The sequence below is a fragment of the Vitis riparia genome, chromosome 7 (assembly GCF_004353265.1).
Source record: "Vitis riparia cultivar Riparia Gloire de Montpellier isolate 1030 chromosome 7, EGFV_Vit.rip_1.0, whole genome shotgun sequence".
In the NCBI taxonomy this organism is placed as follows: Eukaryota; Viridiplantae; Streptophyta; class Magnoliopsida; order Vitales; family Vitaceae; genus Vitis; species Vitis riparia.
This window is the reverse complement of record NC_048437.1, coordinates 7,506,029-7,533,646: the sequence shown is the minus strand read 5'-3', so window position 1 is coordinate 7,533,646 and position 27,618 is coordinate 7,506,029. Positions and strand designations below refer to the sequence as shown.

General features: G+C 34.3%; 4 protein-coding genes, 1 non-coding gene and 1 pseudogene across 5 annotated transcripts; all 6 read right to left on the bottom strand.

Annotated features, from left to right (window-relative positions):
* Positions 1–744: 744 nt before the first annotated feature.
* On the bottom strand, positions 745–2,844 carry LOC117917367 (linamarin synthase 2-like). The gene is made up of 2 exons (XM_034833611.1): positions 2,249–2,844; positions 745–1,904 (listed from the first exon to the last, which is right to left on the bottom strand). Exons 1-2 carry the CDS (start codon positions 2,757–2,759, stop codon positions 964–966), a joined length of 1,452 nt encoding a protein of 483 aa, XP_034689502.1. The 5' UTR covers positions 2,760–2,844; the 3' UTR covers positions 745–963.
* A 3,030-nt stretch (positions 2,845–5,874) lies between these two features.
* On the bottom strand, positions 5,875–8,365 carry LOC117919424 (linamarin synthase 2-like). Its single transcript, XM_034836621.1, has 2 exons — positions 7,630–8,365; positions 5,875–7,002 (listed from the first exon to the last, which is right to left on the bottom strand). Exons 1-2 carry the CDS (start codon positions 8,135–8,137, stop codon positions 6,074–6,076), a joined length of 1,437 nt encoding a protein of 478 aa, XP_034692512.1. The 5' UTR covers positions 8,138–8,365; the 3' UTR covers positions 5,875–6,073.
* A 140-nt stretch (positions 8,366–8,505) lies between these two features.
* On the bottom strand, positions 8,506–10,446 carry LOC117919423 (annotated as a pseudogene).
* A 1,162-nt stretch (positions 10,447–11,608) lies between these two features.
* Positions 11,609–11,691, bottom strand: TRNAL-UAA. The gene has a single exon. It is a non-coding gene; the product is annotated as a tRNA-Leu (tRNA).
* A 3,517-nt stretch (positions 11,692–15,208) lies between these two features.
* On the bottom strand, positions 15,209–16,960 carry LOC117918670 (7-deoxyloganetin glucosyltransferase-like). Its single transcript, XM_034835486.1, has 2 exons — positions 16,312–16,960; positions 15,209–16,231 (listed from the first exon to the last, which is right to left on the bottom strand). Exons 1-2 carry the CDS (start codon positions 16,823–16,825, stop codon positions 15,282–15,284), a joined length of 1,464 nt encoding a protein of 487 aa, XP_034691377.1. The 5' UTR covers positions 16,826–16,960; the 3' UTR covers positions 15,209–15,281.
* Positions 16,961–22,366: 5,406 nt separating this feature from the next.
* LOC117918671 (haloacid dehalogenase-like hydrolase domain-containing protein At4g39970) lies at positions 22,367–25,903 on the bottom strand. The gene is made up of 11 exons (XM_034835487.1): positions 25,441–25,903; positions 25,267–25,360; positions 24,848–24,892; positions 24,701–24,751; positions 24,410–24,484; positions 24,281–24,314; positions 23,569–23,624; positions 23,410–23,469; positions 22,917–22,976; positions 22,771–22,817; positions 22,367–22,681 (listed from the first exon to the last, which is right to left on the bottom strand). The coding sequence occupies exons 1-11, from the start codon at positions 25,854–25,856 to the stop codon at positions 22,633–22,635; spliced, it is 987 nt and encodes a 328-aa protein (XP_034691378.1). The 5' UTR covers positions 25,857–25,903; the 3' UTR covers positions 22,367–22,632.
* Between the last annotated feature and the right edge of the window lie 1,715 nt (positions 25,904–27,618).

The following is a 27,618-nucleotide window of genomic DNA, read 5'->3' as shown; positions in this document are numbered from 1 at the left end:
CTTAATACATGTATGTCAATAAATTCAAAATAATAAATATGGTAAAAAATTAATATATAAAAACTTAAAAAATACTCTAAAAAGAAGAGATGATTATTATTTGTAAAATATGGAAAGACTTCTAAAATGAAAATATTTGGCGTGGAAACTTAATTCCATATATAGAAGATAAAAGAGATTTCAAATGTGCAATTGTTCTAAAAAAGAGTTAAATTGAGAAAAATAAAGATGGTAAAAAAACTAGTTAATACTATATTATGAAGTCTTGTTTGTTATTATTATTATTATTTTTTTATAAATTTCATGATTACTAATTTATATTTCCTTGGATCTTTAAGGATTTAAAAAAAAAAAATTATTATCTTATGCATTAAAAAAATTATTAATTTAGTACACTGACCCAAAATGGTATATGAAGATTTTATCAATTTAATGAAATTATCAATTTATTAAACATTAATTTATAGAGATTTTATTTTATTTTGTTGGTAAAAAGATCAATTTGACTCGAAATTTAAACAAGTTTACAAGAATCTACATATGCTTTTAAGGCAACTAGGAGGAATGTGGGTTTTTGGTCTTAAAAGATACCTATAACCCATATTGTGTTGCTTAAAGGGTGAATTTGATTCAAAATTCTACTAATTAAACAGCAATTTAGATTTGACTTCAACGGTTGTTACCGCTAAAATAGACTTTGATTGCCTCAACGGTTACGATGCAAATGCCGTCTTGTGACTTGTCTTATAAAAATTAATTTATAATATGAAGAAATTAATAGTGGGGAAAGTAATTTATACCTTCAGATTGTGTGATATCCCCAGAATCAGGAGTATGAGAGTGTAGCAGTGCCATAAGAGAAGGATACAAACAAAGGTGGGGGAAGTACAATTTTTAAAATTATTAAAACACTCACTGCAACTCCTCTAGCACTGAAATCAGTTGCCACCAATGGTTTATCAATTACTGGTAATCACTATGGTTTTGGAGGACCTCCTTAATGAATCCTTCAAAATTATTGTAAGACGATCCTCCAACATCAGTTGCTTCTAATGCTTTCCTCTTCCATTCCATAGCATTTTTCTTAATTTCCTTCCCTTTCTCCCCTTCCATCACTTCCTTAACAAGTGCTTCAATCTCATGGCGCTTTACATCCTGGTTCACCTCCACGGCCATCCCCCATTTTGTGCATGCATACCGGGCATTTGTGACTTGCTCAGCAAAGAAAGGCCAACACATGAGAGGCACACCACCACAAATACTTTCAGTGGTAGAATTCCACCCACAGTGAGATAGAAAAACACCTACAGATGGGTGGTAAAGCACTTTATCCTGCGAGCACCAACTTGCTACTAGTCCTCTATCCTTGGTCTCCTCTAAGAACTCTTCAGGCAAGATTGCAGTGTCCCTGCCCACCACGTCAGATCGAAGTATCCACAAAAAGGGGTGTCTGCTATTAGCCAGCCCCCATGCAAACTCAATCAGGTGTTGGTCTGTCATAGTTGTTATGCTCCCATAATTTACGTACACGACTGAGTTGGGTTCCCTCTTATCAAGCCATTCAATACAGTTATGGTCTTCCTTCCATAGGCTTGAGCTATGATGCTTGAAAGGGCTTTCGGGCAGATGCCTAGCATGCAAGGAAAGAGGGCCCGCAGTGTAAAGTTTAGGGCACTTGGACTTGAGGGCCTCCAAGACTTCATGTTCCAATTCATCAAAAGTGTTGATGATTACGGCCGTTGCCTTTAAGCAATTTTGAGCTTCCTCTCCCAAGAAATCGAACATGATGTCATTGAGATCAGTGGTCCTGAGAAAGGTTGGTATGTCCTTGAGCAGCATGTTGGGCATACCCGGAATCCAATCAATAGGCGCATCCAGAGTGCCATCAGTAGCATAGCTCTCATCTGGACACATCGAATTTAGAAAGGAAAATGATAATTTTTTACAAATATTTGTATGCCAAATCTTATTAAAAATCTCTCAAATTATGAAATTAATGAGCTTGCTGAAAATATGGTCGTTTTCCATTATCGAGTCCATAGGCAAAATCCTCTCTTTCCCTTTTGGTTTTCATTTGTCGGCATTTGAAAGATAGTTATCAATTAAAATCCTACCTAAAAAGGAAAACTTGGGATGGGTTCAACATATATCCATTTACATATATACTGTCAAAAACTTATTTTGCTTCATGATAAATATAGTTATGATAGGTTTATAATAGACCCAAAAAATGGACCAGAAGAAGTACCTTTGAATGGAACAATTCCTCTTCTAATGAGCTCACGATAGCTTAGATATCCCATGAAGCCACATGCAGAGGCAGTCCAAAGTTGGAACCCCGGAATGCCCAATTCCTTGGCTGCTTTTATGGCAAAGCTCATCACTCCATCTGAAATTATGCATGTAACTGGAGGCACTTCCGAGGATGAAGCGATCTTAGCTAATAGATCTTTAAATGGTGGCAAACAAGTCTTCCGGGTCGAATCACAAAGTGATGGAATATCTTGTGATGCATCACGGTCTGATTGTGGCAGTCCATCCGGTATGGTCTCGAATCGAAAATCTGGTAAGCCCTTAACGGCATTTGGTCCCCGGGACCGCAGCAAGCGCCTATGGTTGTACTCAGTGTTGACAAAGGTTATGTGGAAACCTCTTGTATGTAGGAGCTTGGTCAATTGCAGCATAGGGGTCACATGGCCTTGTGTTGGATATGGAACACAGACTGCATGAGGCTTTCTAGCTCCATTAATGGAGTCCATCAATGTTTTCAGCAAAGGTATTGAAATGGGCCAGCTAGGAAATCAAGGATGGTGAAGGCTTCCCATATTTTTTGGTGCTTATGGAAATCTTCTTTTTATCCTGATTCCTGACCATTGAATAATTGAGATATCCTCATGTGGGGTTGGTCCTCGGTACTAGTTTTCTGTCATCAACCCAACCCCTTGTGAATTCGTTTTCTATTCCCTGCTCTTTCAATTACAAGGTTGAGATTGATTTGGTCTTGTAATTATTACTTTATTATAGTATTACACATGACTCTCATCCATCGTTGTCACTAGTATTTAAAAACCAAAAATAATTAGAATCGGTCTTGCAATGAGAGAGACGAGAAGGGACGGTGTACGGTGACATGCTGACAGAATTTAATTTCAATAAAGTATGTAAACAAATAATACCACGACCCGGCAGGCTGGAGGATGGAACAAGGGTTGATCGGCAAGATTATGGAATATGCTCAAGTATCCTGAACTTCAGAAAGATGGTGGATGTCAATATTGTAGTGGTTTGTCTTGTTGCCTCGGTGTTCAATGTTAGAATATGTGTGGAATCTTTTTATCTGTCTTTGTAATCCTCGAATATGTGTATCTGACTCTCTGCTGTGAAAAAAGCCAGATCAGTCACATGGGTTACAGTATTGTTTTATCTGGTGCCTGTACGGTGGTGGTATCTGTATGTGAGTAATCTGGAGTACTGAACACATTAAATTATCATCCACTTGGCCCTATGACGTGTTTCCACACTATCCCATCCCAATCTCGATGTGAGAGATGGACGGTCCCAAGCTCTTCCATTATGAAAGACAAATCCACAGCTAGCTGGGAATCTCCTTGGGGTAAGAAACCTCTCGGCACATGGAAGAAGGGGACCGAATGCTGGGCTATTCTGTCTTATCATTAAAGCCAAGTGGGGAGCGTGGGTGGATTTTTGATAAATTTAAAATTAATTTTTTAAAATAAAATTATTTCAGAATCTAAGTCCCTTTTTGTCACTTTTAAACGTGTAACTTGAAAACACCATTATATAATTTTTATATAAATGAAACACGTTAAAAAAAATTGACTTGGGGATACATCTTCCGTCATTTTTATATCAATAACACATATTAAAAAAAATTATTTTTTCTCATAACAAAAAATAAAATAAAATAAAAAAATAAATTTAAAGTAATTTCTATTTTCTAACATATTTTATATTTATATTTTTTATGGCTAAATTTTTTTATGCAAATTAGTATGCCTTGTTTTTTATGATTAAATAAAGTTTTTATTCTTTTTTTCTTTGTAAGAAAAATAAAATAAGTTTAGACTAAATTCTATTTTTAACATATCTTTTATTTATATTTTTTATGGTTAACTAAACTTTTCCATCTCAATCTTGAGATTATTTTGCAATTAGTTTCAATATAGATGAAATTTTCATCAATATACAATGGTGTTATATTATTCGTATAAAACAAATATACTAATTTGACAAAGAGTGTATAAGACTACCCTTTGTTAAGGATTTTGAATCGATTTTTAATTTTTAAAATTTTTTTATCATTGAAGGGATTGCACATTTTCATGTCACATATTCCTCCACCGCACACTTATCTCATACATTTTATTTAATTTGCACATAACAAATTGAATCTTTATCCCACTAATGATGTTTGAGAAAAAAAATTATTTTAAATTATTCCACTGTTTTGTAAATCAAATCAATAAAAACATGGCTAACCTACGGACACATATTAAGTAGGAGGTGTATAGAATTTGTGTCACTGTATCACATTAACTATATAAAGTAAATATACTAATGGTACAAAGGGGATTGAATATAAATTAAAGTTACTTGTTTAACTATAAATTCATGTTCATAAGTATTAATATTATGTAAATAAATAAGCATCCTAAATTTAAAATATACTATATATTTTTTAATCCTTCAACATCTATAAAAAGTATGCAAAGATATATAAATATAAATTTATTTATAAGCTCTTTTACTTAATTCTTTTCATTATATTTTCTAAAAGGCTAAAAAAATGATATTTTATTACCATGTGCAATGCACGTGTTTTTAGACTAGTACTTATAAAAACACAACACTAAAACCACATAAATCACAATGTAAAAAATATATATATTTATAAGAATAAAAAACAAAAAAAATAAAAATAAAACCTAACAAAAAAAAAAACGTGATTGCCACCTATAGTTCTCCCAATTTCCAATATTTCAATCATGAGAAAGAACAAATATTTTTTTTCATCACATGAAAATATTTCTTATAAAAAACTAATTATTTAGTTATTAATATGAAAGTCAAAATAAAAAGATAATATAAAAAGTAAAACATAAACAAATATATATGAGAAATTAATTTATTAACTATTAAAGATACAAAATAATACAAAATCCCTTATAAAGAATATATCCTAATAAAAAATATAAATAAATTATTTAATATATTGTTGGAAGGTATTTTTAATATAGAAGAGCTGTAAAATATTTTCACATGGGTATTTTTTATGTTTGATATATTGATTAGAGGTAACCTTTTTTATACATAAACACCCTGTATGCACTACCTTACAAATTATCTTATTATTTCATAGGTAGGTTGATTTATTCAAATTTTCAAACTTAGATTTCATTTTTCATTTTATTATAGTTTTTTTTCCAATTTCTTAGATACGTGGGCCCAAATTAGGACCAATGTAAGTGGAGTTTGACTAGTGGGACTAGTGGCTTGCTACCCTCAAAAAATGGCTAGCTAGCTTCCAAAAAAATAAAAATAAACATTAACTCCATGTTTTTTTTTTTTTTAAAAAAAAAAAGATGCTTTTAAGGGTATTTTAGGCATTTATGACTGATATCCTTCAGAGACAAACTTTCCAACTACTCGGCAATTTTATAAGTTTTTCTAACACTTCACATTAATTTTCTCAATTTTCAATCCCACGTGCCTTAAAGTATTATTCTCCCTTCAATTATTGAGTTGAAGGCCACAAAGATCTTAATTAAATAAAACGACAAATTCAGCATAGTCAGCATCCTTTTCTCTTTCTTTCTTTCCTTTTCAAAACATATATATATATATGTTTGAAAATAATTTGGAATAGATTGCATGTTAACCATTTCCAACCAACACATTTTGAAATGTCTCTCTGCATATTACATTTCAAACCAACTAAATTTGAGTATTGTAGGATATTGCTGAAGGTTTTTATACTTCTTGTATGTGCTCTAATACCTTCAATAAACAGACAAGACTGAATGCATTTGGATAGTTTGCCACTCACTCCCTACTATGGAGTATGGAGAGTCTCCTTAATGAATTTATCGAAGTTAGTGTAGGATGAGCCTCCTACATCAGTACCTTCTTCTGCTTTCATTTTCCATTCCTGCGCCTTCTTCCTCATTTGCTTCCCTTTATCCCCTCCCATCATTTCCTTAACAAGCTCTTCAATTTCATCGCGTTTAACGTCATGATCCACCTCCACCCCTATCCCCCAAGTGGTGCAGGCATACCGACAATTGGTTTGTTGGTCTGCGAAGAATGGCCAGCAAATCACAGGCACACCTCCACAAATGGCTTCTAGCATAGAGTTCCAGCCACAATGCGTTAGAAAAACGCCTACAGATGGGTGGGAGAGCACCTGCTCTTGTGGACACCAACTCACTAGTAATCCTCTATCCTTGGTCTCCTTAAGAAACTCTTCAGGCAAGACTGCAGAATCCCCCATCACAATATCGGGTCGAATGATCCATAGAAATGAGTATTTGCTATTGGCAAGTCCCCATGCAAACTCCTTCAAGTGCCTGTCAGTCATCACTGTCACGCTCCCATAGTTCACATACACAACTGAGTTGGGTTCTCTTTGATCAAGCCATTCAAGACATGTAGAGTCTTCCTTCCATAAGCTTGATCTCAGCGACTTTACTTGGCCATCGAGCATGTGGCGCTCAAGCAATGGAAGTGGCCCCGCAGTGTAAATGCGAGGGAACTTTTGTGCAATTGCTTGTAGCACTTCATCTTCAAAGGCATCGAATGTGTTGAAAATGATGGCTGGAGAATTTAGGCAATTCTGTGCTTCCTCTCCCATGAAATCAAACATGATGCTGTTGGGATCAGTGGTTTGTATATGGCTTGGGATGTCCCTGAGCCGAATGTTTGGCATACCAGGGATCCAATCAATATGTGTATCAAGAGTGCCATCACTCCGGAAGCTTTCATCTGAGGCACACCAAGGATGAAATTGTGCTTGAATATAAGACTTTATGGTTTCATACATTAGTGAATAAAGCCATCAAGGTTTTTGCCAAACAAAAGGTACATATGACATATCTAAATGTGCTTGGGCCACCAAGGTATTCATATACCTGCCATAGTGAGTCAGTGACGGCACAGCCAAGCATAAGCCCTTTTCCCCACTGTCGGACTCCTCTGAATACTACGATCCCAATCCAGCCCAGTTCATACCACCCAAAACTATGAAGCCCAATCCCAACATGTAGCATCTATTCTGAGATGTCTTTCTCCGGAGAATGTTTTTTATTTTCATTTTTTAACATTTTATTATTATTATTACTACTTTTTCTGATGAGAAAAATGGAACCCAACAGAGTAAAGGTTCTTCCTCATGAAATAGTTTCGATGATGAGAACTGCATCATTTTTTAATGAGATTAAATGAATTATATGATAAGATTTAGTCAACATGCACCTTCTAATTACCCAATCCACCAAAGGCATTAATTTCTTCTCATAATTGAGAGGGGATTTTAGCAACTAGTAAGTTAAGCAACTGTAAACGCAAAAATTACTCACCAAAATATAAACCACCAAAAACAAAAAGATGTACCTTTGAATGGAAAAATGCCCCTTCTGATGAATTCGCGGTAGTGTAGATATCCCATGAAACTACATGCTGAGGCAGTCCAAAATTGAACCTCTGGAATACCTAATTCTTCAGCAGCTTGTATGGCAAAGCTCATGACTCCATCTGAAATTATGCATGAAACAGGAGGCACATCCGATGATGAATTTAGCCTAGATAATAGGTCTCTGAATGGGGCTAAACAGTTCTTCCTGGTCGAATCACAAAGTGCAGGAACATCTTGGGTGGCGTCAAGATCTGATGGAGGTAACCCGTCTGGAATGGCTTCAAACCGGAAATCCACTAAACCCCTAACAGAATCTGGTCCTGCAGATCGGATCAGGCGCCTATGGTTGAACTCAGTGTTCACAAACGTGATGTGGAAGCCTCTTGAGTGCACAAGCTTGGCCAGCTGCATCAAAGGGGTCACATGACCTTGGGATGGATAAGGAACACACACAGCATGAGGCTTTCTAGCTGCATCTTCTCCCATCTTCAAAGTTTGGAAAAGCTTACCTGGTACTGTGCTAATTAAAGAAGAGATGTTTCATTCCTTAACATTGAATGGAGAACCCAGACAGGATGATATTAAATATCTTTCATCAGTCAGTCTACCCAGAATTGATCAATCATTTGAAAAAGTAATGTTTGATGTGATTCTCTCTTTCAATTCAAGCAGTTGATATTGATTTCAAATCTTCAAGATGCATGATTTACAGCATATTCCACCTCTATTATTGGAAGCATATATCCTTTCCCCTTTTTGTTAAATAACAGTGACGAGTCCTCACTCATCTTGTTTGCTTGCGTAAGAAAAATGCTTTGCTGGCATAGAGATGCATCCAACCATGCTTGCCTCAGTCAGCCGCCATCTACTGATAAACAAAAAATGTTGGTGCATCGTATCCAAATTCATCAAAGTCAAATATAGGGCAAATACTTGACTACCCAAGAAGATGGTTGAGAAATTTCAACAACCAGTCAGGGAGTTTGAATTGGTATGTTTGAGCTGAAAGATCTTTTTTACACCAGCTCGAACAATCTTTAGAATCCAAGACAAGATGTGGAACTGGATGGCTCTTGAAAAACATAGTATTCACTTTTCTGCTATGTTTTTTCTCATGAGCGTGCATCATTCATAACATTAAAAGTGTCAAGTTCTCTTCCAAGTTGATTTAAAACACTATAGATATATCTCCATTGAGGATGGCACTTATCGTCAACTAGAAATTTATGAACAACTCCATTAATTTCGATAAAACTCCAAGCAGGAACTGTAAGTACGCCCCTCTCTTTCATCATTTTCCTAAGCCTCATAACACCTTCCCAGCTACCCATAGTGGCATACATGTTTGCCAGGAGGACATACCTTCCGCTATGTTGAGGCTCTAATTGGATTAGAAGCTTCCCCACCCTCTCCCCCAACTTCATATGACCATGCATCAGACACCCATTAAGCAAAGATCCCCAAATGGCTCCATCTGGTTTCATTGGCATGGTATTTATTAATATCTCTGCCTCTTTCACTTGTCCAGTCCGAGCCAAGAGATCAACCATGCACCCGTAGTGCTCAATCAAGGGAAAGATACCATAAACTTTGCTCATGCGTCCAAGCAACCGCAAGGCTTCATTCACTAAGGTTTTGTGATTACAAGCAGTAAAAACACCAATAAAAGTAATAGCATTCGGTCTAGGCCCCCTCGTTTCCATCTCATGGAAAAGCTCAAGCCCCATCCCATTATTACCATTGATGGCTAATCCCAAGATCATGGAACTCCAGGCTGTTACATCTTTCAATGGCATCTTGTCAAATATTCCTCAGCAGTCTTTATGCACCCACATTTTGCATAAAAATCTATTAGTGCAGTGCCCATTTTAAGATCATAGTCTAAACCGTTCTCATCTATATAGGAATGAATCCATTTTCCTTCCTCAAATGCACCAACAGCTGCACAAGCATCAAGAACACTCACCAAAAGAGAAACATTCGGCTTCACGGCAGCACAACTCTTCAATTCACGAAATAACTCAATCGCCTCGTTGAAACAATCATTCCTAACATACCCAGATGCCATTGCACTATAAGAAACATCGTTTCTCTCCGGCATCGCATCAAACACACAACGAGCTTCATCAACGAATCCGTTACTACAATACCCACTAATGAGGCCTGTCCAACAAACTATATTTCTGTTCGAGCTTTCGTTGAACACTTGGCGAGCAAGCTCCATCGCTCCACATGTCGAATACCTGGTTATTAGCAGGCTGATTGCATAAAGATCAGATCCATGCCCAAACTTCATTATCTGACAATGAACCTGATTAATCGAAGATAAACGGAGAAATGCTTTTATCATAACAGTGAGAGTGCGAGCATTCGGCTCCACGCCTAAGGTTCGCATTTGGGCGTAAACAGAGAGACCCTTTTCAAATTCGGAACGATTCAAGAAACCCGTTATCATGGAATTGAAATCAAAGATGGTGGGTGCCACAATTTTGTTGAACACGGTCTCCGCATAGCTCAAATCACCAGTTTCGGATACTGCGCAGAAAGATAACACTCTGCTGGTGATATAAGTAAAACGAGCCAGACCAAGAGTGATGACATGAGCGTAAATCTGCTTCAATTCGTGCATGCTAGAGCATCTTTCTAAGAGACGAAGATACGGAAGATCTGAGGTGGATTTCCAGAAGCTTGGTCTCATGAAGATGAAAGAAATTAAATGACAGAGGAACACTATTCTTTTGTAAATAGCCAAAATCTATGATCTACCAGTTATACATGGGAGACATTAATCTTTACGAGTGACACCCATTTACAGCTAAATTTATAATTTTTGTGCTACTTCAGTATCATTACAGCTAAATAAAAGGTCTCCCTTCATTCCAGTATCATTACATGTTTCATCAGAGTGAGCCACATGTTACTTTAGATTTCTATTCCATCAAAATATAGAAATTTTAGTGGTTTGTAATTTATTTGCATTTTTAGTAACACAATTCTTTATGTATATGGTTTTATACCAGTGAGAGAAATATGAAATCTACTATCTAATGCTTTGTTTATCGTCTATAAAATGAAGTTTTTCAATTGATTTGTGGGAACAAGCTCGTGGGAAGAAACTTGAATGCTTTTGTGACATCTTTTCTTTTATAACAAATTTGAAGATCGTGTTAAAATACATCTTGACATGGATGTGTGGTGTTGTTTATTAGTCCTACTATAAGCCCAAGTTTATGGAAAATTGCATTGATCTTGACATTTTATTCTTAATTGCGTTTTGCAAGTTCTTTAAGAAACTTAGCTAATCTCGTAACTTGTTCTTCAATAGAGTATGCTTCTTTTTGGGATTGAGCATTAGAAAACATGACATAATGTAATAAATAAAAATTCATTTATAAATTTATTTATTTATGTTTCTTTGCTTTCCTTTATAATTCCATTTTACATTAATTGGTTATTTAAGTATACACTCCTCACGTTACTTGCATTGTACATAACTTGAGTGTATTAAAAGTTACATAGAAAATCCAAATCATGGGTTTCTTACAATGTGATGAGTAGTTCATAACTAATTCATGGATTTAGGCAATTCATCTAAGATTGTAGTATACTACCTCTTAATTGGAGAGATGATTTGCCTTAATCATCAGGATGACTTTTTCATGGTGAGTGCATTAGTATATGTAATACACATTAGACAAGATCTACAATGAATTATGACGTAAGACTATCAATTATCATGATTCATCAAGTTACTATCTACATGGACTCTCAATCTTGAAAAAATATTAAGTTTGTGTCAAAGTTAATAAATATCAACCTTGAGAAGGTATATATATATATACCTATTTTCAAATAATAAAAGTTTTAAAATTTTTAAATATCTAATTCCCAATAATTCCTTACAAAGTTTAAAACTTTATAAATAACAATTAAAAAAATTAACTAATAAATCATATATGCTGGCTGTGGGGTTCGAACCCACGCGCACTTATGTGCAGAAGATCTTAAGTCTTCCCCCTTAACCTCTCGGGCAAACCAGCCAAGCTACCTACCTACTTTCATTTATACAAAATGATTCTCACTTCACTATATAGATAAGTTTTTTTTCAAATATATTTATATAGTCCAAACTATCTCAATATATACCTATCTTAAAATTAACTTATTAAGAAATGAATCATCATAAGGATTACCATAATATATTCCATTATGTTCAATCTAATAAACAAGAATATATGAATCTAAATCATTAAACATATTTTTCATTACTTCCTTAGAAAAATAGTTTTTTTCTTAACTATTTTTTTCCTTTCCTAATGTTTTTCATTTTATACTTGTTTCTTTGTTATTATTAATTAATCATTTTTTTTCTTCATTTTATACTTGTTTCTTTGCTATTATTAATTCATCACTAAATTATGTTTTCCTTAAAATTAAAAAAAAAAAAACAAAAACAAAAACAAACAAACAAACACCTTTTGCCATCTAAATTCTCAAAATCAGTACACAAGTATTTTAACCATTAATAATTTTTTCTCTCTCATCATTTCACAATCACAAAAATATTTCTTTTATAATTAATTATTTATTTATGAAATAAATATTTAATCCCTCATATGTAATATTACCGTCTAATTTAGTATTAGAGACCATTATCAGATCAAATTCATTAAAACTTTAGTTATGCTTATATATGAATTGAATCTAATAATTTATAAAACAAATTCTCAATTGTAATAAAATATTAAAACTATAAATATATATATATATATATATATATATATATATATATATATATTAAATAACTCCTAGAAATTTGAATCTACCAAAAAAAAAAATTAATTAAATGATTTCATCAAATTTATTTAAAAACAAATATAATAATCAATGGGAAACATTTCTCAAATTTCCTTCTATTCCCCTTTTTCCTTAATTTTTGGGTCAAGGAATAAAAATTTATTCAGGGATTTCTATACGGAAAATAAATTTTTTCTCTATCTCAAACAAAATTAACAAATCTTTGCCTTTCAAATAATGTACCATAATTTTACAAATATATATACATATAGGATTAAATCCTTTGAAAGTTATTTATATTTTGCATAGAATCTTCCTCACCAAAAATTCAATCTATTTTTTTTTAATACCTTTGAAAGTTTGTAGATCTAGATTACAATACAATAAGAGAAGGGGTGAATAGGTATTTACTTATTTTAGCCCAAAATTATTTTATTTTTAATTCATTTTATAATATTAAGAAGTGAAAAAAAAAACACACAATCTGACAAGACATAATGAACTTAATTTACATGCAAAACCACTAACACAATCTCCCTAAGACTATGTAGATGTAAAACCACAAAGTGAGATATGGCAAAAAACATATCCACCATTGAAAGAACAATATATAATTTTACCTTATAGATATTATTTCTAAGTCTTAATACCTATATTGATCTTCACACTCATGGTGCAACACCACATGTGCTCCTAATTGATTGTACCTCAACACTTGAGAGGATGCATAAATTCTCACAACCCTAGAGAATGGGAACATGAACTTCTTCAGAGTTTTGAGATGTAAAAGGCTATTTAGAATTTTTTTTTCCCCCCATAATTTGCATCACAAAGAAAAATTCTCTTAGTGGATGGAATTGAGATTTTTCCCAAATTAAACTAATTAAAATATTAAAAACAAATTAAAATATGTTCTTGGCCTTTTGTTTTGAATCCATTTGGTTGCATCATATAAATGTTTTTCTCAAGATTGTCAATAAAAAGTGCAATCTTGACATTCATTTATCATATCTCATAATCAAGATGTGTTGCAATGAATAGAAATATCCTAATAGACTTAAGCATGACAATTGATGAGAAGGTCTCCTCGTAATTGAAACTAGGTTTTTGACTATAACCATTTGCTACAAGTCTAGCCTTATATATCTTAGTCTTTCCATCTATTCTTCTTTTCTTCTTATTGCCCCACTTGCACTTGATGGGTTTTATCCCTTCAAGTGCTTCTACAAGCTCTTAGACTTTGTTAGAATACATGAGGTTCTAACTCTACCTCTATAGATTTTGCCAAAAATATACATCCACATTACTCATTATTTCATCATAATTTGTAGGATCAATCTCATGTTCCTCTAGAATGGCCTTAACAACTCTCTTGCTATGACAAGTCATCAATATATTATATTATAGATTCGAAAATGGTTGTACTAGATCCATAGTTTTTAATGCTATTGTTGGATTCTCATCTAGTTTTTTCCAATTGACCTCACTTCTAAACTTATTCTTTTCAGATAATCATCTTCCATAAATCTAACATTTGTACTAACAAACACATTCTAATTGACCTGACTATAAAAGTAATAATTGCTAATTCCTTTTGGATAACCTACAAACTAACAAACTTCTTAACTTAGTTCCAACTTATCTACCTTTGGTTTCAACACATGTGCTTGACACTCGGGATATGCAAACATAGTGTAAACTAGGTTTATGACCCATCTGCATCTATGAAGTCAAAGTTACTAACTTAGATAGACTAGGTTAAGAATGTATCTAGTAGCATCTAAGTAATATCCCAAAAAGTTGTGGGAAGGTTGAAAAACCCATCATCAATCTTATGCATAAGAGTTTAATTTGTTTTTTTTTGCTTATCTATTCTGCATTGAAGTTTCAAAGACACTCAATTGGATATAATCTCATACTTTTTAAGGAAAGAATCAAACTTACCTAACATATACGTCCCATCTCGATCATATTGAAGTACCTCGAGGCGTTTATTTAATTGGTTCTTTGATTCCACCTTCAATTAATACTTCATCAGTTATTAATTTATATTTGTTTGGACTCTTAAGGGTTTTTTAAAATATTATTATCTTATGCATTTAGCAAGGTTATTAATTTAGTACATTGACCCAAGTTGAGACTAGAAGAATTCATTATTTAAATGAGGTTTTTAGTTTATCGAGCATTCATTTATCAAAGTTTCACTGTACTTTATTGTATGTGTTCTCAATCATAAGATCATATCATTGAGATAATATTAACTTAATAACTACTTTGAGTTCATTTATCAAGGTTTTACGGTACTATATTGCTAATGGTCAAGTTTAATTTATGCTCATGGTAATTCCATTAAATTAAAATTTAATATTTATCCCAAGAAATATAGATATATTAATTGATTATAGAAATAAAGCATGTTTGTAACCAAAAAATAAATATGCAAATCAAATAGATAGTGGATAGCAAATTTGAATTATGAGCGTTAGTTAATTGGGAACTTCAAGCAATGGTGTAGTTGGTCATGAACAAAGTATTTCTTAATTAATTGCCTCATTATAATTATTAGGGAAAATCATGCTTTCAAAAGATATTCGAAAATTAAAGATTATTTTTAAATTTTGAGATAGTAAATTTATTTTAAATGTTTTTTTTTTTTTTACAATTTTAGAAATATTATTATTCTATTTCAGATATATTATTATTTTCTGTTTTTTTAAAATACAAATCAAAACAAGGTGGATGCAGAAGACACCTAATAAATTGCTTAAAAGGAAGCGGGTGTCTTTTCATCAAAAGATAAGGAAGCATTAGAAATCCATAGCCATGTATGAAATTAATTGAAGGTGATGCTTTTGTTGGGCAGGAGAATTTCCTGAATCAGTTTGTTCAAATTGGAGTAAGAAGAACCCCCACATGGGCTGGTGGCTTCTTCAGCTTTGCGCTTCCATTTCATTACCTTCTTCTTCATCCCCTTTCCCTTCTCTCCCTCCATTAACTCTCTCACCACCCTCTCCACTTCCTCTCTCTTCACATCGTAAGCGATCTCCGTCCCAAACCCCCAATGCTCGCAACTATAATAGCAGTTGGTATGCTGATCGGAGAAGAACGGCCAGCAGATCATTGGCACGCCGCCACACACGCTTTCCAACGTAGAATTCCAGCCGGAGTGCGTCAAGAACCCTCCGACTGAAGAGTGGATCAGGACTTGTTCTTGGGCACACCAACCGGCTAACATGCCTCTATCTTTGATCTCCGTTAGGAACTCCGGCGGGAGAAAGGCGGTCTCACCCATCACCAAATCGGGTCGGATTATCCATAGGAATGTTTGCATGCTATTAGCAAGTCCCCATGCAAACTCAATTAGCTGCTTTGGACTTAACACTGTGATGCTACCGAAGTTCACATAAACTACAGATCCGGGTTTCTTGGAATCCAGCCACTGGAAACAGCCAGGTTCTTCTTTCCATAGGTTGGAGCCGATAAGCTTGGTGTCTTCATACTGGATTTGATTGAGAAGAAGATGCATTGGACCCATAGTGTACAACCGATTCAACATGGAGGAAAGGGAATCCAGAACGTCACGTTCCAAGGCATCGAAGGTGTTGAGGATGCTAGCAGAAGCCTTATAAGCTCTTGATATTTCACCTTTGATGAACTCAAGGAAGGCATCATTCGGGTCCGTTGTTCGGGTTGAAGATGGTATGTCCCTTAGACGGATCTTTGGGATTCCAGGTATCCAATCAATAATGGTATCCAAATTCCCTTTTGTTAAGCAACTCACATCTGAACAATTCCACATGCGTTATGTCACCCACAAAAGCAACAGGGAAGTAAAATGTATATATTTGGAGTTATATACGTACCTTTGAAAGGTGTAAAACCTCTTTCCAGGAGATGAGGAAAGTGTAACAAGCAGATGAAGCTGCAAGCACTGACAGTCCAAAATGCGACTCCAGGGACTCCCACTTGTTGAGCAGCTTCAAGTGCGAAGCTCATCAGCCCATCGTAAATCACACAAGTCACCGGTGGGATCTCCGGCGCCCCACCGTTGAGTTTGGCCAATAGGTTGCGAAACGGGATGAAGCAGTTGTTAGCAGTGGAGATAGAGAGGGCGATGATGTCCTGGGTGGCGTCGGGGTTATCTGGAGGAGGGAGGCCATCGGGAATGGACTCAAATCGGAAGTCGGGCAGACCGCCTAGAGAAGAAGGGCCTCTGGATTTGAGGAGACGGGCATAGTTGAAGTGGGAGTGAACAAAAGTGATGTGAAAGCCCCTGTGGTGAAGGAGTTTAGCGAGGTTCAGCATGGGACTGATGTGACCTTGAGTTGGATAAGGTATGCACACTGCGTGTGGTTTTTCTACCGTCGCCGTTGCCATTGCTGGAATTCCGGCTTCTCTACTCTACCTTCACGGCCTTTGGGTCTCTTTCTTGATCTATATAAGTCCTTCCTGTGGGGAATTGGCGCCCCACTCCCTCAATTTCACGTCACATTCAACTCAGGCTTTTATCAAATTGCACTTGCAACCTATTCCGATTCTTTGGGAAGTAGGCAATGTGCGCAAATGATCTTAGGGTTAAATAGCCTTTACTCTGCCGACTTCAATCTTTACCCGGTTATATATTTTAATTTTTTTTTTTCTGTATTTCAATTGAAAACCTAATAATACTTCTTCATCTTCCATATCTTCGGTTAGAAATTCTTATTCATTTTCACGCTCCATAGTTCAATACTATTTTGAATTTAGGCATTTTCAACTTTGAATTAATAACTTTAACATAAGATTTTTTAAATGTTTTTAAACTATATCAATCATTAATTTCAGGTTTCGGTTTTAAAGAAATATATTTATAGCTATTCGTATTTTTAACGTACAACTACGAAGTATAATAATTTTGAATATAAACATCATATGTTTATTTTCTGCATTCAAGTTTATTCACATAATTTTTCTGTTCATCGTCTTTTTAACATAGTTTTAAATCAAAGTATTAATTTCTAATAAGTTTATGAAGTAAAATGTTGAATTTAATATACCAAAGATTTAGGGTGAATTCGATCGTAGCGTACCACTATCCAAGCAATATGTGGACCAAATAGTTCTAATTTTCTTTTTTTATTCTTTTTTTTAATAACCCAATTGAAAATAAGCTCATTATTAATATAAAGCTTAACCATTTATATATATAAGATAATTCTTTCATATAACATGCATAATATTTAGCTTTTGATTGGGATGGGTGGCGTCATGTTAAGATGGTGTTGTGATAATTAAGAAACACTAAAAATTTATTTCACCCAAATTTGACCTTTTTAAGATTTTAAATTCATAAAAATATTTTTACATGTTTCTAACTTTTATGTTTAAATTTAAAATTTTAATTAATTTAAAAAAAAAATGATAGTGATTCCTATATAAAATATAATATTATTTTTTAAAAAAAAATATAACAATCTTTAAAAAAATTAAAAGTGAAGAATTAAAAAATCTTTATTACCCTAAATTTTAAAATTTTGAAAATAATTTTTAAATACATAAGTCTAGATTTTTTATATAAGATTTATTACATTTTATGTAAAAGTTTTAATTATCTTCAAAATTGCCTTTTGATGTTTTTAACTTTATAAATTTTAATTCAATAATATAGAAAAGAAATTAAAATTTTGAGGGACCTGATCTCAAAATTTTGAGGTACATCTGAGTGAAATGAAGTCATAAAAGCAGGCATGGAGGCTGGGGATAGAGACAGGACAGTCAAATTAAAGCCCACACCGACTTTATGAGTTGGCAACACCTGCTCTTTAACTAAATGTACAAAAAAATATAAAAATAATATGACATTATATTTGGTAATGTTAAAATAAATACCAAATGTTTTAAAGCTAGACCCTACTTTGGAGACCTACTAGGACATGTGACCATCTTTTATTAATTGCTACTTTACTTATGGTACTCAAAAGTAACTTTTTGTGTCATAGGAAATCCCCTAAAAAAAAAAAAAAAAACTAAAATTTCTTGTAATTACCCTTTTTAAAAAAATAACACAAAACAATTTTTCTAATTTAAAAATATGTTTAATAAATTTATGATAGTAAAAGGTTGGTTTGGTAATTGTTTTCGAATAGTTTTTTGTTTTCTAAAAAAAAATAGAAAAACATTTTTGATCATCAAAAAATTGTTTTTGATTTTTCATTATTAAAAACAAGAAATAAAATATTTTCAAAAAATATTTTTAGTTGTTTTCTATTATTTTCTTAGGACTGTTTTAGAAAATAATTATATAAACATGTAGAATGATTAAAAATAAAACACATAATATAAAAATTATTTTAAAAAATATTTAAAATATGTTAAAAATACTTCAAGTTCCCAAATATATATTTGTTTTATAAAATATTATAAAACAGTTTTCAAAAACAGTTTTTGAAAAGAATTATCGAATAGAGCCAAAATACTTTTGAAATAGTGTTTAAAACTATTCATTTTTCAAATTTAGAAGAATTATGGTATCTTATATAAAAAATTACTATTATTTTCCAACCTTAAAAATAAAAAATAAAAAATGTATTCCAAATACCACTTAAATATTTAAAAAATCAAAGGCAATTATTTAGAAGAGATTTAAGATTATTTTAGATTTTCTTTTACAATACTTCTAATAAATAATTAAAAATACCAACAATTCTTCAAAAACTTTTTATATTATATATAAATAAATAAATAAAGCCCAATTTTGGAGATGGGTGTTGGGAAACATTATGGAATAGGCCTACTAGAAATGACAGAAGGGGACCAAGTTAGACTTTGGCTTTTTTATTATTATCATTTCCAAATAGTGGAACAAGAAATGAGGTGTCTGGGGAAGGCATGCTGTGCACCAATAATACACGCATGGTGGACACTTTTATCATCATATGTTCCCTTTTCTTCCTCAGGAATCTGAGAGTTAAACATCAAGCCCCCCCTCCTCTTATTTTGGGGTTCACCAAACTCATCCAGCTTGCTTCATGGAAATTGTGGACCATAGAAAAAGATATGTGAATGGGCCATTTCCTGCTACAATAATGCACTTGGAAATTATTTTTCATTTTTATAAAAGTTGGACTCCTGTTTTATAAAGTTTTGAAACCTACTTCTAAAATTTAAACAAAAAAATATCACTTGCAAGTATTAGGTGAATGCCTCTTTCGAAAATCATTGTCTTTCCTTGTCAAAAACACCCTTTTTTACTTTATCAAAGTCACTTCATACACCACTCATCTCTTGGATGGCGTATTGTTTTATAGTCTATCAAATAATTTGCTTCACTTTTCTCAAGTGCAACTGATCTAGCCTTCTTTTCAAAAGATTTATTCAAATTTTAAGATCATTTAATAAACTATTTATAGAAACATGTTACTTTTTTTTTTTTTTTTTACTAATAAGGGATATTTGGTTAAAAGACTCCCCATTCTTGAATTAGGAAGAATGACTAGGGAGCTGCTCAATTGATCAGGGAATTAGTCGCTCGATTAAGTCATCGACGACTGGTTGATGAGTGCAAATTTTATTTTCTCTCATCCAGTAGCTATGTATTCCCAATTGATGAGGGACCTTTCCCAATTGAGGGGAAGCTCTTTCTGATCGAGGTTTGATTAGGTTCCAACAATCACCTATTATGCAATTAATTCCCAACAGCTAGTCAATCAGTTGAATTGAAAATTGATTAAAAAAAGCTAGTTTGTATTCTTTTTTGTGTTCAAGACTAAAAATCTATAAATTGTGAATTTCATTTCATTTATTAGATAGAGAACACTTGCATTCAACTTTTCTTTTAGTGGATCAAACCATTCCTTACAAATCTTTCATAGTGCACCCATTTAATTCATCCTAAATTCCATTATACTTGTTCATTCATTGAGCTAAATTAAGAATGTTTTCATTCATTGTCATTGAAGTAAAATTTTAAGGGTTAAAAACTTTACATTAAGGTATACTTGAAGGGAACTTGTGGTGCACATTGGAGTCGAAAATCCAAGTATAAAATATTGGAAGCTTGGTTGAAACTTTTATATTAGTGGAACCTTCACTCAATTGGAGTTTAAAGAGAGTGGACATAGGTAACGATTGTCGAACTACTATAAAATATAGTGTTTGTTTTCTCCATCTCTATCATTTTATTTATTGCTCTTTAATTTTCTTAAAATTGGTGTTTTATAAATAAAATAAAATCCAAAACTCAATCCATTCCCCCTCTCGGTGTTTTTCTAAATTAATTAGCCTTTAAATTCACATAACCCTAGTTAAGCATTTTATCAACCAAGTTCAACTCCTGTGCAGTTTAAGTGAACGTGAAATTAATATTTGTTAAATTTGTAATAGATAAAATTTAACCCAAATAAATATCTAATATAAAAAAATAATCAAAATTAATATTTGTCATACATTTTTCTTAATTCCTCTACGTTTCCCTTAGCTCATTTTTAATGATGGGTTGCAATAACGAGATAAAGTGTTAGCTTTTGGAGGGATATAAATAAGGATAGAAATGTGTAAATAAGGTCATAAATAATTAGCAGGTAGTGATCATTCTAATATGGTTGTATGATGAGATTTTACTAATATTTTCATAATCAATTAGCAGGAGCTAATGTACATAAAGGAAAGAAAAAAAAAAGTCATTTGGATACATAACTCAAAATAACAATCAAATTGTAAAAACAGCCCCTCACTTTAATTTTGATGTGTGCACCGTTTGGAAGCTTGGATTCCTAACTTCTTGAGTTTTGTACCTTAGATTCTAAGGTGAACTAACAAAGGATTTATTCTTACTGGATCAATCTTTGAAACATAAAGAAAGTCATAACATTACCATGTTCTTGCTACTAGTCTTTTGAATTTTTCATTCTCATGTTAACGTCTCTAGATTCATCAAATTAGCTAACCTGGTGGAGGATTATAAGCTCTTACAGCTAGAAGAACCTAAGATCGCCTGTAACAATAGTTGTGTCAATCAAGCCTCAAGGTTGCAGGATTTAGACTTCGAGGAAAATGCAAAAACTTGTGAAATTGTTGATCATGCTTGCAAAGGAGACCGGACGATACATAGGCCATAGAACCAATGATTGAAGAAGATGTCATTGAAGATTAAGAAAGGAACTTTGATAAAGAACAAGAGGATCCAAAGGGGAAAGGTTTGGACACAGGTTAGAATGACTTCAATACCAAATGAGAAATTGAAGAACAGAGGATGGAAATGAAAAATTCAGTTTAGCTTCGAGATTTTCATTGACATTTAAAGAGACTGATTACTTCTAGAAGAGTGTTGAAGAAGCCTTTTAACAACAGGCTTTATCATAACAATATCAATGCATTAAACGCTAACTCTAAAACTAATTTCAAGCTAATTACTGACTCTTGACGCCTCAGCATCCTCAATAGTCAGGGGGTGGCGTATCACACCTTGAGCAGATTATTTGGATTAGAAATAAATAAAAAAAATGAATAATTCACAAGGAGTGGCAGTAGAGTGGACAGGGCAGCGCTAAATACTACTGGAGACAGCCCAGCACTTTATGACGAACAACGTAAGAAAGATCAGGTGCTTGCAAACATTAGTCATCCTATGTGATTAACACGATTTATCCAAACTAACGATGTAGTCAAACATTGAAAATGCTGAGAATTTCAACTCAAACAGTATACTAACTATAGATTAATCTGTTTTAACTTTCCCAAAACCGAAATGGTTAGTAAGTCAATGTTAAGGACACCCACCAGTCATATGGCGCAGCTTACTCACATTGGCCCTTTTATGCAAGGACAGTCCATGACAACTTAAGTTAGTAACCCATACATCAACCTTACTCAGGCATAAGCTAGCTTTTCTACTTCTCATTGCAAATAAGGAGTACCATGTTAGCTGCATACCAATTCTCATGAGAGAGAGAGGGGGAGAACAATTTATTATGTTTTACAATCAAATCATTTGATGCTTAAATTTCTCCTTCCATTACAAGGAGTAAAGTGAATACAAGATATAGGAACATAAAAATTGACCCTTTTCTTTCACCAATTTGGCAAATCAAACTGATCATCTTAACAAAAAGACAGACATAGATGAAAGATATCTTTGACAATGGAAAGCAGCCAAACTTCAATATAATTTACACAGCTAACCAATTTCAAGGGATGTGATGAGTTCACTACTTGGCAGGGACAACATTTTGAAGCAACAACTCCAAGTCTTTCAACCTGGATTAATGGTACAAACTTCAGGTATCAATGTAAAGTTACCAAAAAAATCTAATTTATAACATGTAGAAGTTAAATGACTACCATACCTTACATTACTCAAGTCAGGATAGATTGCTATTGCATCTTTAAAATCCTATAATCAGTCAAACAACAGTCATTCCACAATGCAACTTTCTAGATGATGATTTCAATTATTGCATTTCAAAGATAGTTGCTCAGAGAAGAACCTTACCTGGTCAGCTGTCGAAGATGTGTAGGTGATCACACACGACATCCCAGCTCCTGTAGCTGCCTACAGATGTAAATTTGTTTGCCTTGAGTTTTCAAATCTGAATCATGGTTTATGGACTTTGTTCCATGTGCAACAAACCAAACCAAACACATAGTATATGGTACCAACATGATCAGGGCATTCTCACAGTTAAATCAATTTTCTGATATATCATTTGAATAAATTTACATAATCAACTCTTTTCAGTATGCTGTGAATCTAAGATTATTTGCAACCGAGTAATGCCTAAGTTTTCCCATAAGATTCCACAAATTGCTTCTGCTAACAGAGAGAGCATAAACATCCTTTATCTTGCAAAAGTTGCAAGACATACACAACTGTGCAAACTTTTCTTTTTTTTTCTTTTTTTTTTTTTCAGTTTTATTCATGCTCTTGAAACTCTTTAATCCAAAGTATAAAGATTAACTAATAATCTCACAGAAACAAAATCTACCTGTAACCCGATAACACTATCCTCCACCACCAAACAATCTTTCTCCGACACTCCTAGCCTCTGAGAGGTACAAAAGCTTAAAGATCAGATCATGACAGTTGCCAAGTAAATACAGAAATAAGTAGCTTGCACACAAAAATTTAAATTTCTTTTATCTACCTTCACAGCTGTTTGATATATTGATGGATCCGGCTTTTTTTCCTTCACATCATCACCTTCAAGAGAAAAGGAACAACAATATTTGGGTATTAAAATGGTATGTCACTGCTTATTGTGGGTTCAATGGGTCAAACACTAGCTATATCTGCAATCTGTAAGATGTTTTTATTCATTAAATTCTTAATTCACCTATGACATCTATAACCTTTTTCATCACCAAACACCGATTTAAGTCATAAATATCATATATCAAATTTCTATTTTGTTCTTTCTTCATCACCTATGCAAGAAATTCCTTACATCTCCATACATCAACTTCATGAATCTTGAAGATAAAGTATGAACTAGAGTGTTGGATATTCAAATCTTGATATGCTATAGAGCCTCTATATACTATAATATCAACCAAATATATGGAAAGCTATTACTTGTTCAATGTCCATTGCAAAATTGTGGGGAGAGTTGGGTTACGATCCTTTGCTTAATTAAAATTCAGAATCTGACCGGAATTAAAATTCATGTGTGGGAGAGAATAATAATTCATGATTACCATGACCAAAATGTAAAATCTAAATGCTTTTACTCAATGTAAGGCAAATAATAGTAGAATAGGCATGTAAATATCCAAATTCTAAAAATGGTAAATGTGTCCCACACATCATGTTAATGAACTAGATATGGAAACATCACATTTAGTAAGTAGGCAGTATACCTGCAAGGAAACAGTCTAGACCTTGAAACCGCTCCTAAAGAAAAATAAAATAATGAAAACACAAAACAGTGTTGAAGCAGAAAAATGAAAACCACTAATCATAAGAAGCAATATCATAGAGGGGCTTACAATTCCTATAAGATTTTCAAGACACAGTATGACGGAACTTTTAGTTGCTGCTGAGCAAACAGCTAGTTTTATTCCCTAAAATTCAAAAAGAAAAAAAAAAAGTTACGAGCACATTTAAGCAACCATTACCAACTGAATAAAAACTAATACCATATAATAAACGAATCCATAGAAAGTGATCAGATTTCTTACACCCCAATCCAGTTATTGGTAAAGAAATACAGATAGAATAAGTGAAATTCAAGTAACATCACGGACAAAATGCAATTTCAAGGAAAATGCGTATCTTACAGCGGCCTTAGTCTCATCCATCAATCTCAAAACACCTGGTCTAGTCTCCACCTGCTCAACATGGTGTCATCCCATATTGAAATTCTTCAAAAATATAAATAATTCAGCAGAATAAAAAATGGGCATAATATAATAACACGTCCTTACAGTTCCAGATTTGATTATTTCTTTGTACCTTTCAGTTTTCCAGTCCTGCAAAATCATTCAATCATCAAATTGAAAATGCATATGCAGAGCTCTTAAATTCTTATAAAATGGAAGTGAAATAGCAACAGCTTATAAACTCAAACATCAAGATTGATCCCATTTTTACTACACCTTTCCTTTTTGAAATAGAAGAACAGAAATATATCTGTCAAATCATATATGTGAGAATCACTCTCTCAATACCTGACCTTCTGTTTGGTTACCAAGAGAATTTAGGGAAATGGAAGAAAATAAAACAAGGACATTACATTTTGTGTTAGAATGAATATCCCAGCTCCAAAAAATTATAGTTTCCTTTCCTGCAGTTAATCAGCAACCAAATAGAACCTAAATCATCAGAGGAATAAAAAAAAAGGAACCTGAAGAATATCGATCAACTTGGCTCTATCGCCATCATCCTCCGGGGGGGTGTCAAAGACGGTGGACGAAGGCCAGCCGTACTCCTTAAAGTACCTAATCAAATAAAAGCACGACCAATCAATACATAAACCGAAAATGAAGAGAGAGAAAGTTGAAAAGAGAAGGACGAGAACCAGCGCATCTTGGGCTTGCCACCGCCAATCCGGTTCTGGAGCTGGTCATAGAAATGACTGTCCCAGTTGAGAGGGTGCTGGGAGGGAGAGGAAGGGCAGCGCACATTGAAGTGAGAGAAGGCATCGTTGTAGGCTCGGCGATGCAGGTCTTCCGACTCCAGAATGACGCCATCGCAGTCGAAGATGAGAGCTTGGAGAGTCGACGAAGCTGAGACTGACAGTGCGTTGGAGGTACGAGTGGCTCTGGCTCTGGCTCTGGCACTAGCTCTGCCTCTGACTCTGCTCCTGCTTCCGCTTCCGAGAGAAAAGGAGAGCGGGGCGGAAGAGATTAGGGCCGAAGAAAAATTCAGAGGCACGTGATTGGGAGGCGGTGAGAGCAGAAGATGCTGTGACACCATCCAACAGCAGCCCGCCATTGGTGAACACGCCAACGGATCGACTCATCCACTTCGTGTGGCTCCTTCGGACCTTCCACCTTTCAACGGTTTTAAATTAAAATTTACCCACTTTTTGGGCCATACATGTCTAGCCCATAATCTCCCCACGGCCCATCCAAAATTTGAGCCCATGAGCCCATCCAATAGTAGCTTCCATTTCCATTCCATTTACCATCACAAAATACATCTAATTTATTCTCTTTTTGTTTCCTTAAAAGAATGAGTCTGTTATTTGCATGGAAATGTTAAAGAGACCACCTCTCCAATGAAGACGGGAGAATCCATAAGGGAAGGCACAACCTCCTCCTGCGAAGCCCAGCGGTCAAAGAGTTGGAACTCAACTCACTCCAGTAATAGCCTTCGACAATGCTTAATCTGTCCGTACGACTCTGGTTTACAAGGCTGATACATCATACATGTGATAAAAGCGGATGGAGAGGCAGTGTTAAAGTCATCAATACAAACACCAACCACGCCATCAATGATTACAACCAAGGTACTAGAAACTGTTCCTTTTCAAGACCAAACTTTTCAGTGAGACCCATTTGATGCTGAATCACCATCCTTTGATCCCAAATTTGGAGGCTCGTTAATCAATTGTTTAACCATAAATTGACCAAACTCTGTGGCATAGGTTCACAATATTGGTCAAAAAGAACACCTTAGAAGTTAGAATGAGCAAACACTTTTGGGTGTTAACAAGGGTCCATTTCTAGGCAACAATATTGCTGCAAAGTGGGCACAACACAAGATGTGGGGATCCAGTACGGATGAGAACAAGATTACATGACTGCTTCACTGCTATTTCTTCTGCTGCATGTGATTCCTCTCTGATTTTTAACAAGACAAAGGAACAGTGCTCAGACCCCGGACTCTACCATCCCTCCATTTTATCTCTGATCATCACTGGGGTCCGGGGGTTGTAAATCACCATAATAACCTCGAAATGTGTGAGGCAACTAGTATCATGTCCTGGTATTTTGGTCATTTTATCGTGGACGTTGCTACAGTAACCCCACATAGGGAGAGATTCAGATGGGTGATGGACTGTAAATCCCGAGATGATAAGGAGAGGGGAGTGAAGAATATGAGAATCTAATGAGGCAATGCGGACGCAAGTAACATAGAAAAGAAAATTTACCATGCATGAGCAACAGTGAAAATCAGACTCATAAGGTCTGTTACAACTTCTGTACATTGTTTGAATTTGAATGTATATATATATATAATAAATGGTTGCACCATCAATATACATCTCTTTGTCTCTAAAGAATCCCAGGGACCCTCAAAAAGAAAATTTTGGAAAGAGAAAAAAAGAAAGAAAAGAACAAATATAGTTCACAATCATAACCATCTATATAACGTCTTGAAGCCATCTCCGTTTTGGGATGAAATCTCCACTAGAGGTTGTTCTAACTTCTAAGGGTTGAAAAAGTGGTCACCACAATGGCATTTCCAACCCAGTGGCTTGTAATTGGAGTACCTGTTAGCTGCGGTTGAAGGCGATGACTCGAAAAACTCCATGGGAACGGTGGCGGTTAAACCCAGCCGGGGTCCGCTGTGACTAGGAAGGGTGGGTACTTGCACCGCCATGCAAGGGTGGCACTCGTTGCACTTGTTATGGCAGCTCGGAGGAGTCGACCCCAACCTCGTTTTTTCCTCAAATAACAAGCCCTGCACAACGCCCAGTTGTATTCTTGTCCGTTAAACAAATGAGAGAGGGAGAGGGAGGGGAGAGAGA

Coding starts and splice junctions, on each gene's coding strand:
- LOC117917367 (XM_034833611.1), bottom strand. CDS start 2,759: ATGGACTCCATTAATGGAGCTAGAAAGCCTCATGCAGTCTGTGTTCCA. Junction 1,905..2,248: donor AGGAATTGTTCCATTCAAAG/GTACTTCTTCTG, acceptor CGATGTGTCCAG/ATGAGAGCTATGCTACTGAT.
- LOC117919424 (XM_034836621.1), bottom strand. CDS start 8,137: ATGGGAGAAGATGCAGCTAGAAAGCCTCATGCTGTGTGTGTTCCTTAT. Junction 7,003..7,629: donor GGGCATTTTTCCATTCAAAG/GTACATCTTTTT, acceptor GGTGTGCCTCAG/ATGAAAGCTTCCGGAGTGAT.
- LOC117918670 (XM_034835486.1), bottom strand. CDS start 16,825: ATGGCAACGGCGACGGTAGAAAAACCACACGCAGTGTGCATACCTTAT. Junction 16,232..16,311: donor AGGTTTTACACCTTTCAAAG/GTACGTATATAA, acceptor GGAATTGTTCAG/ATGTGAGTTGCTTAACAAAA.
- LOC117918671 (XM_034835487.1), bottom strand. CDS start 25,856: ATGGCGGGCTGCTGTTGGATGGTGTCACAGCATCTTCTGCTCTCACCG. Junction 24,893..25,266: donor AGTTGATCGATATTCTTCAG/GTTCCTTTTTTT, acceptor ATGATTTTGCAG/GACTGGAAAACTGAAAGGTA. Junction 24,315..24,409: donor TTGAAAATCTTATAGGAATT/GTAAGCCCCTCT, acceptor ATTTTTCTTTAG/GAGCGGTTTCAAGGTCTAGA.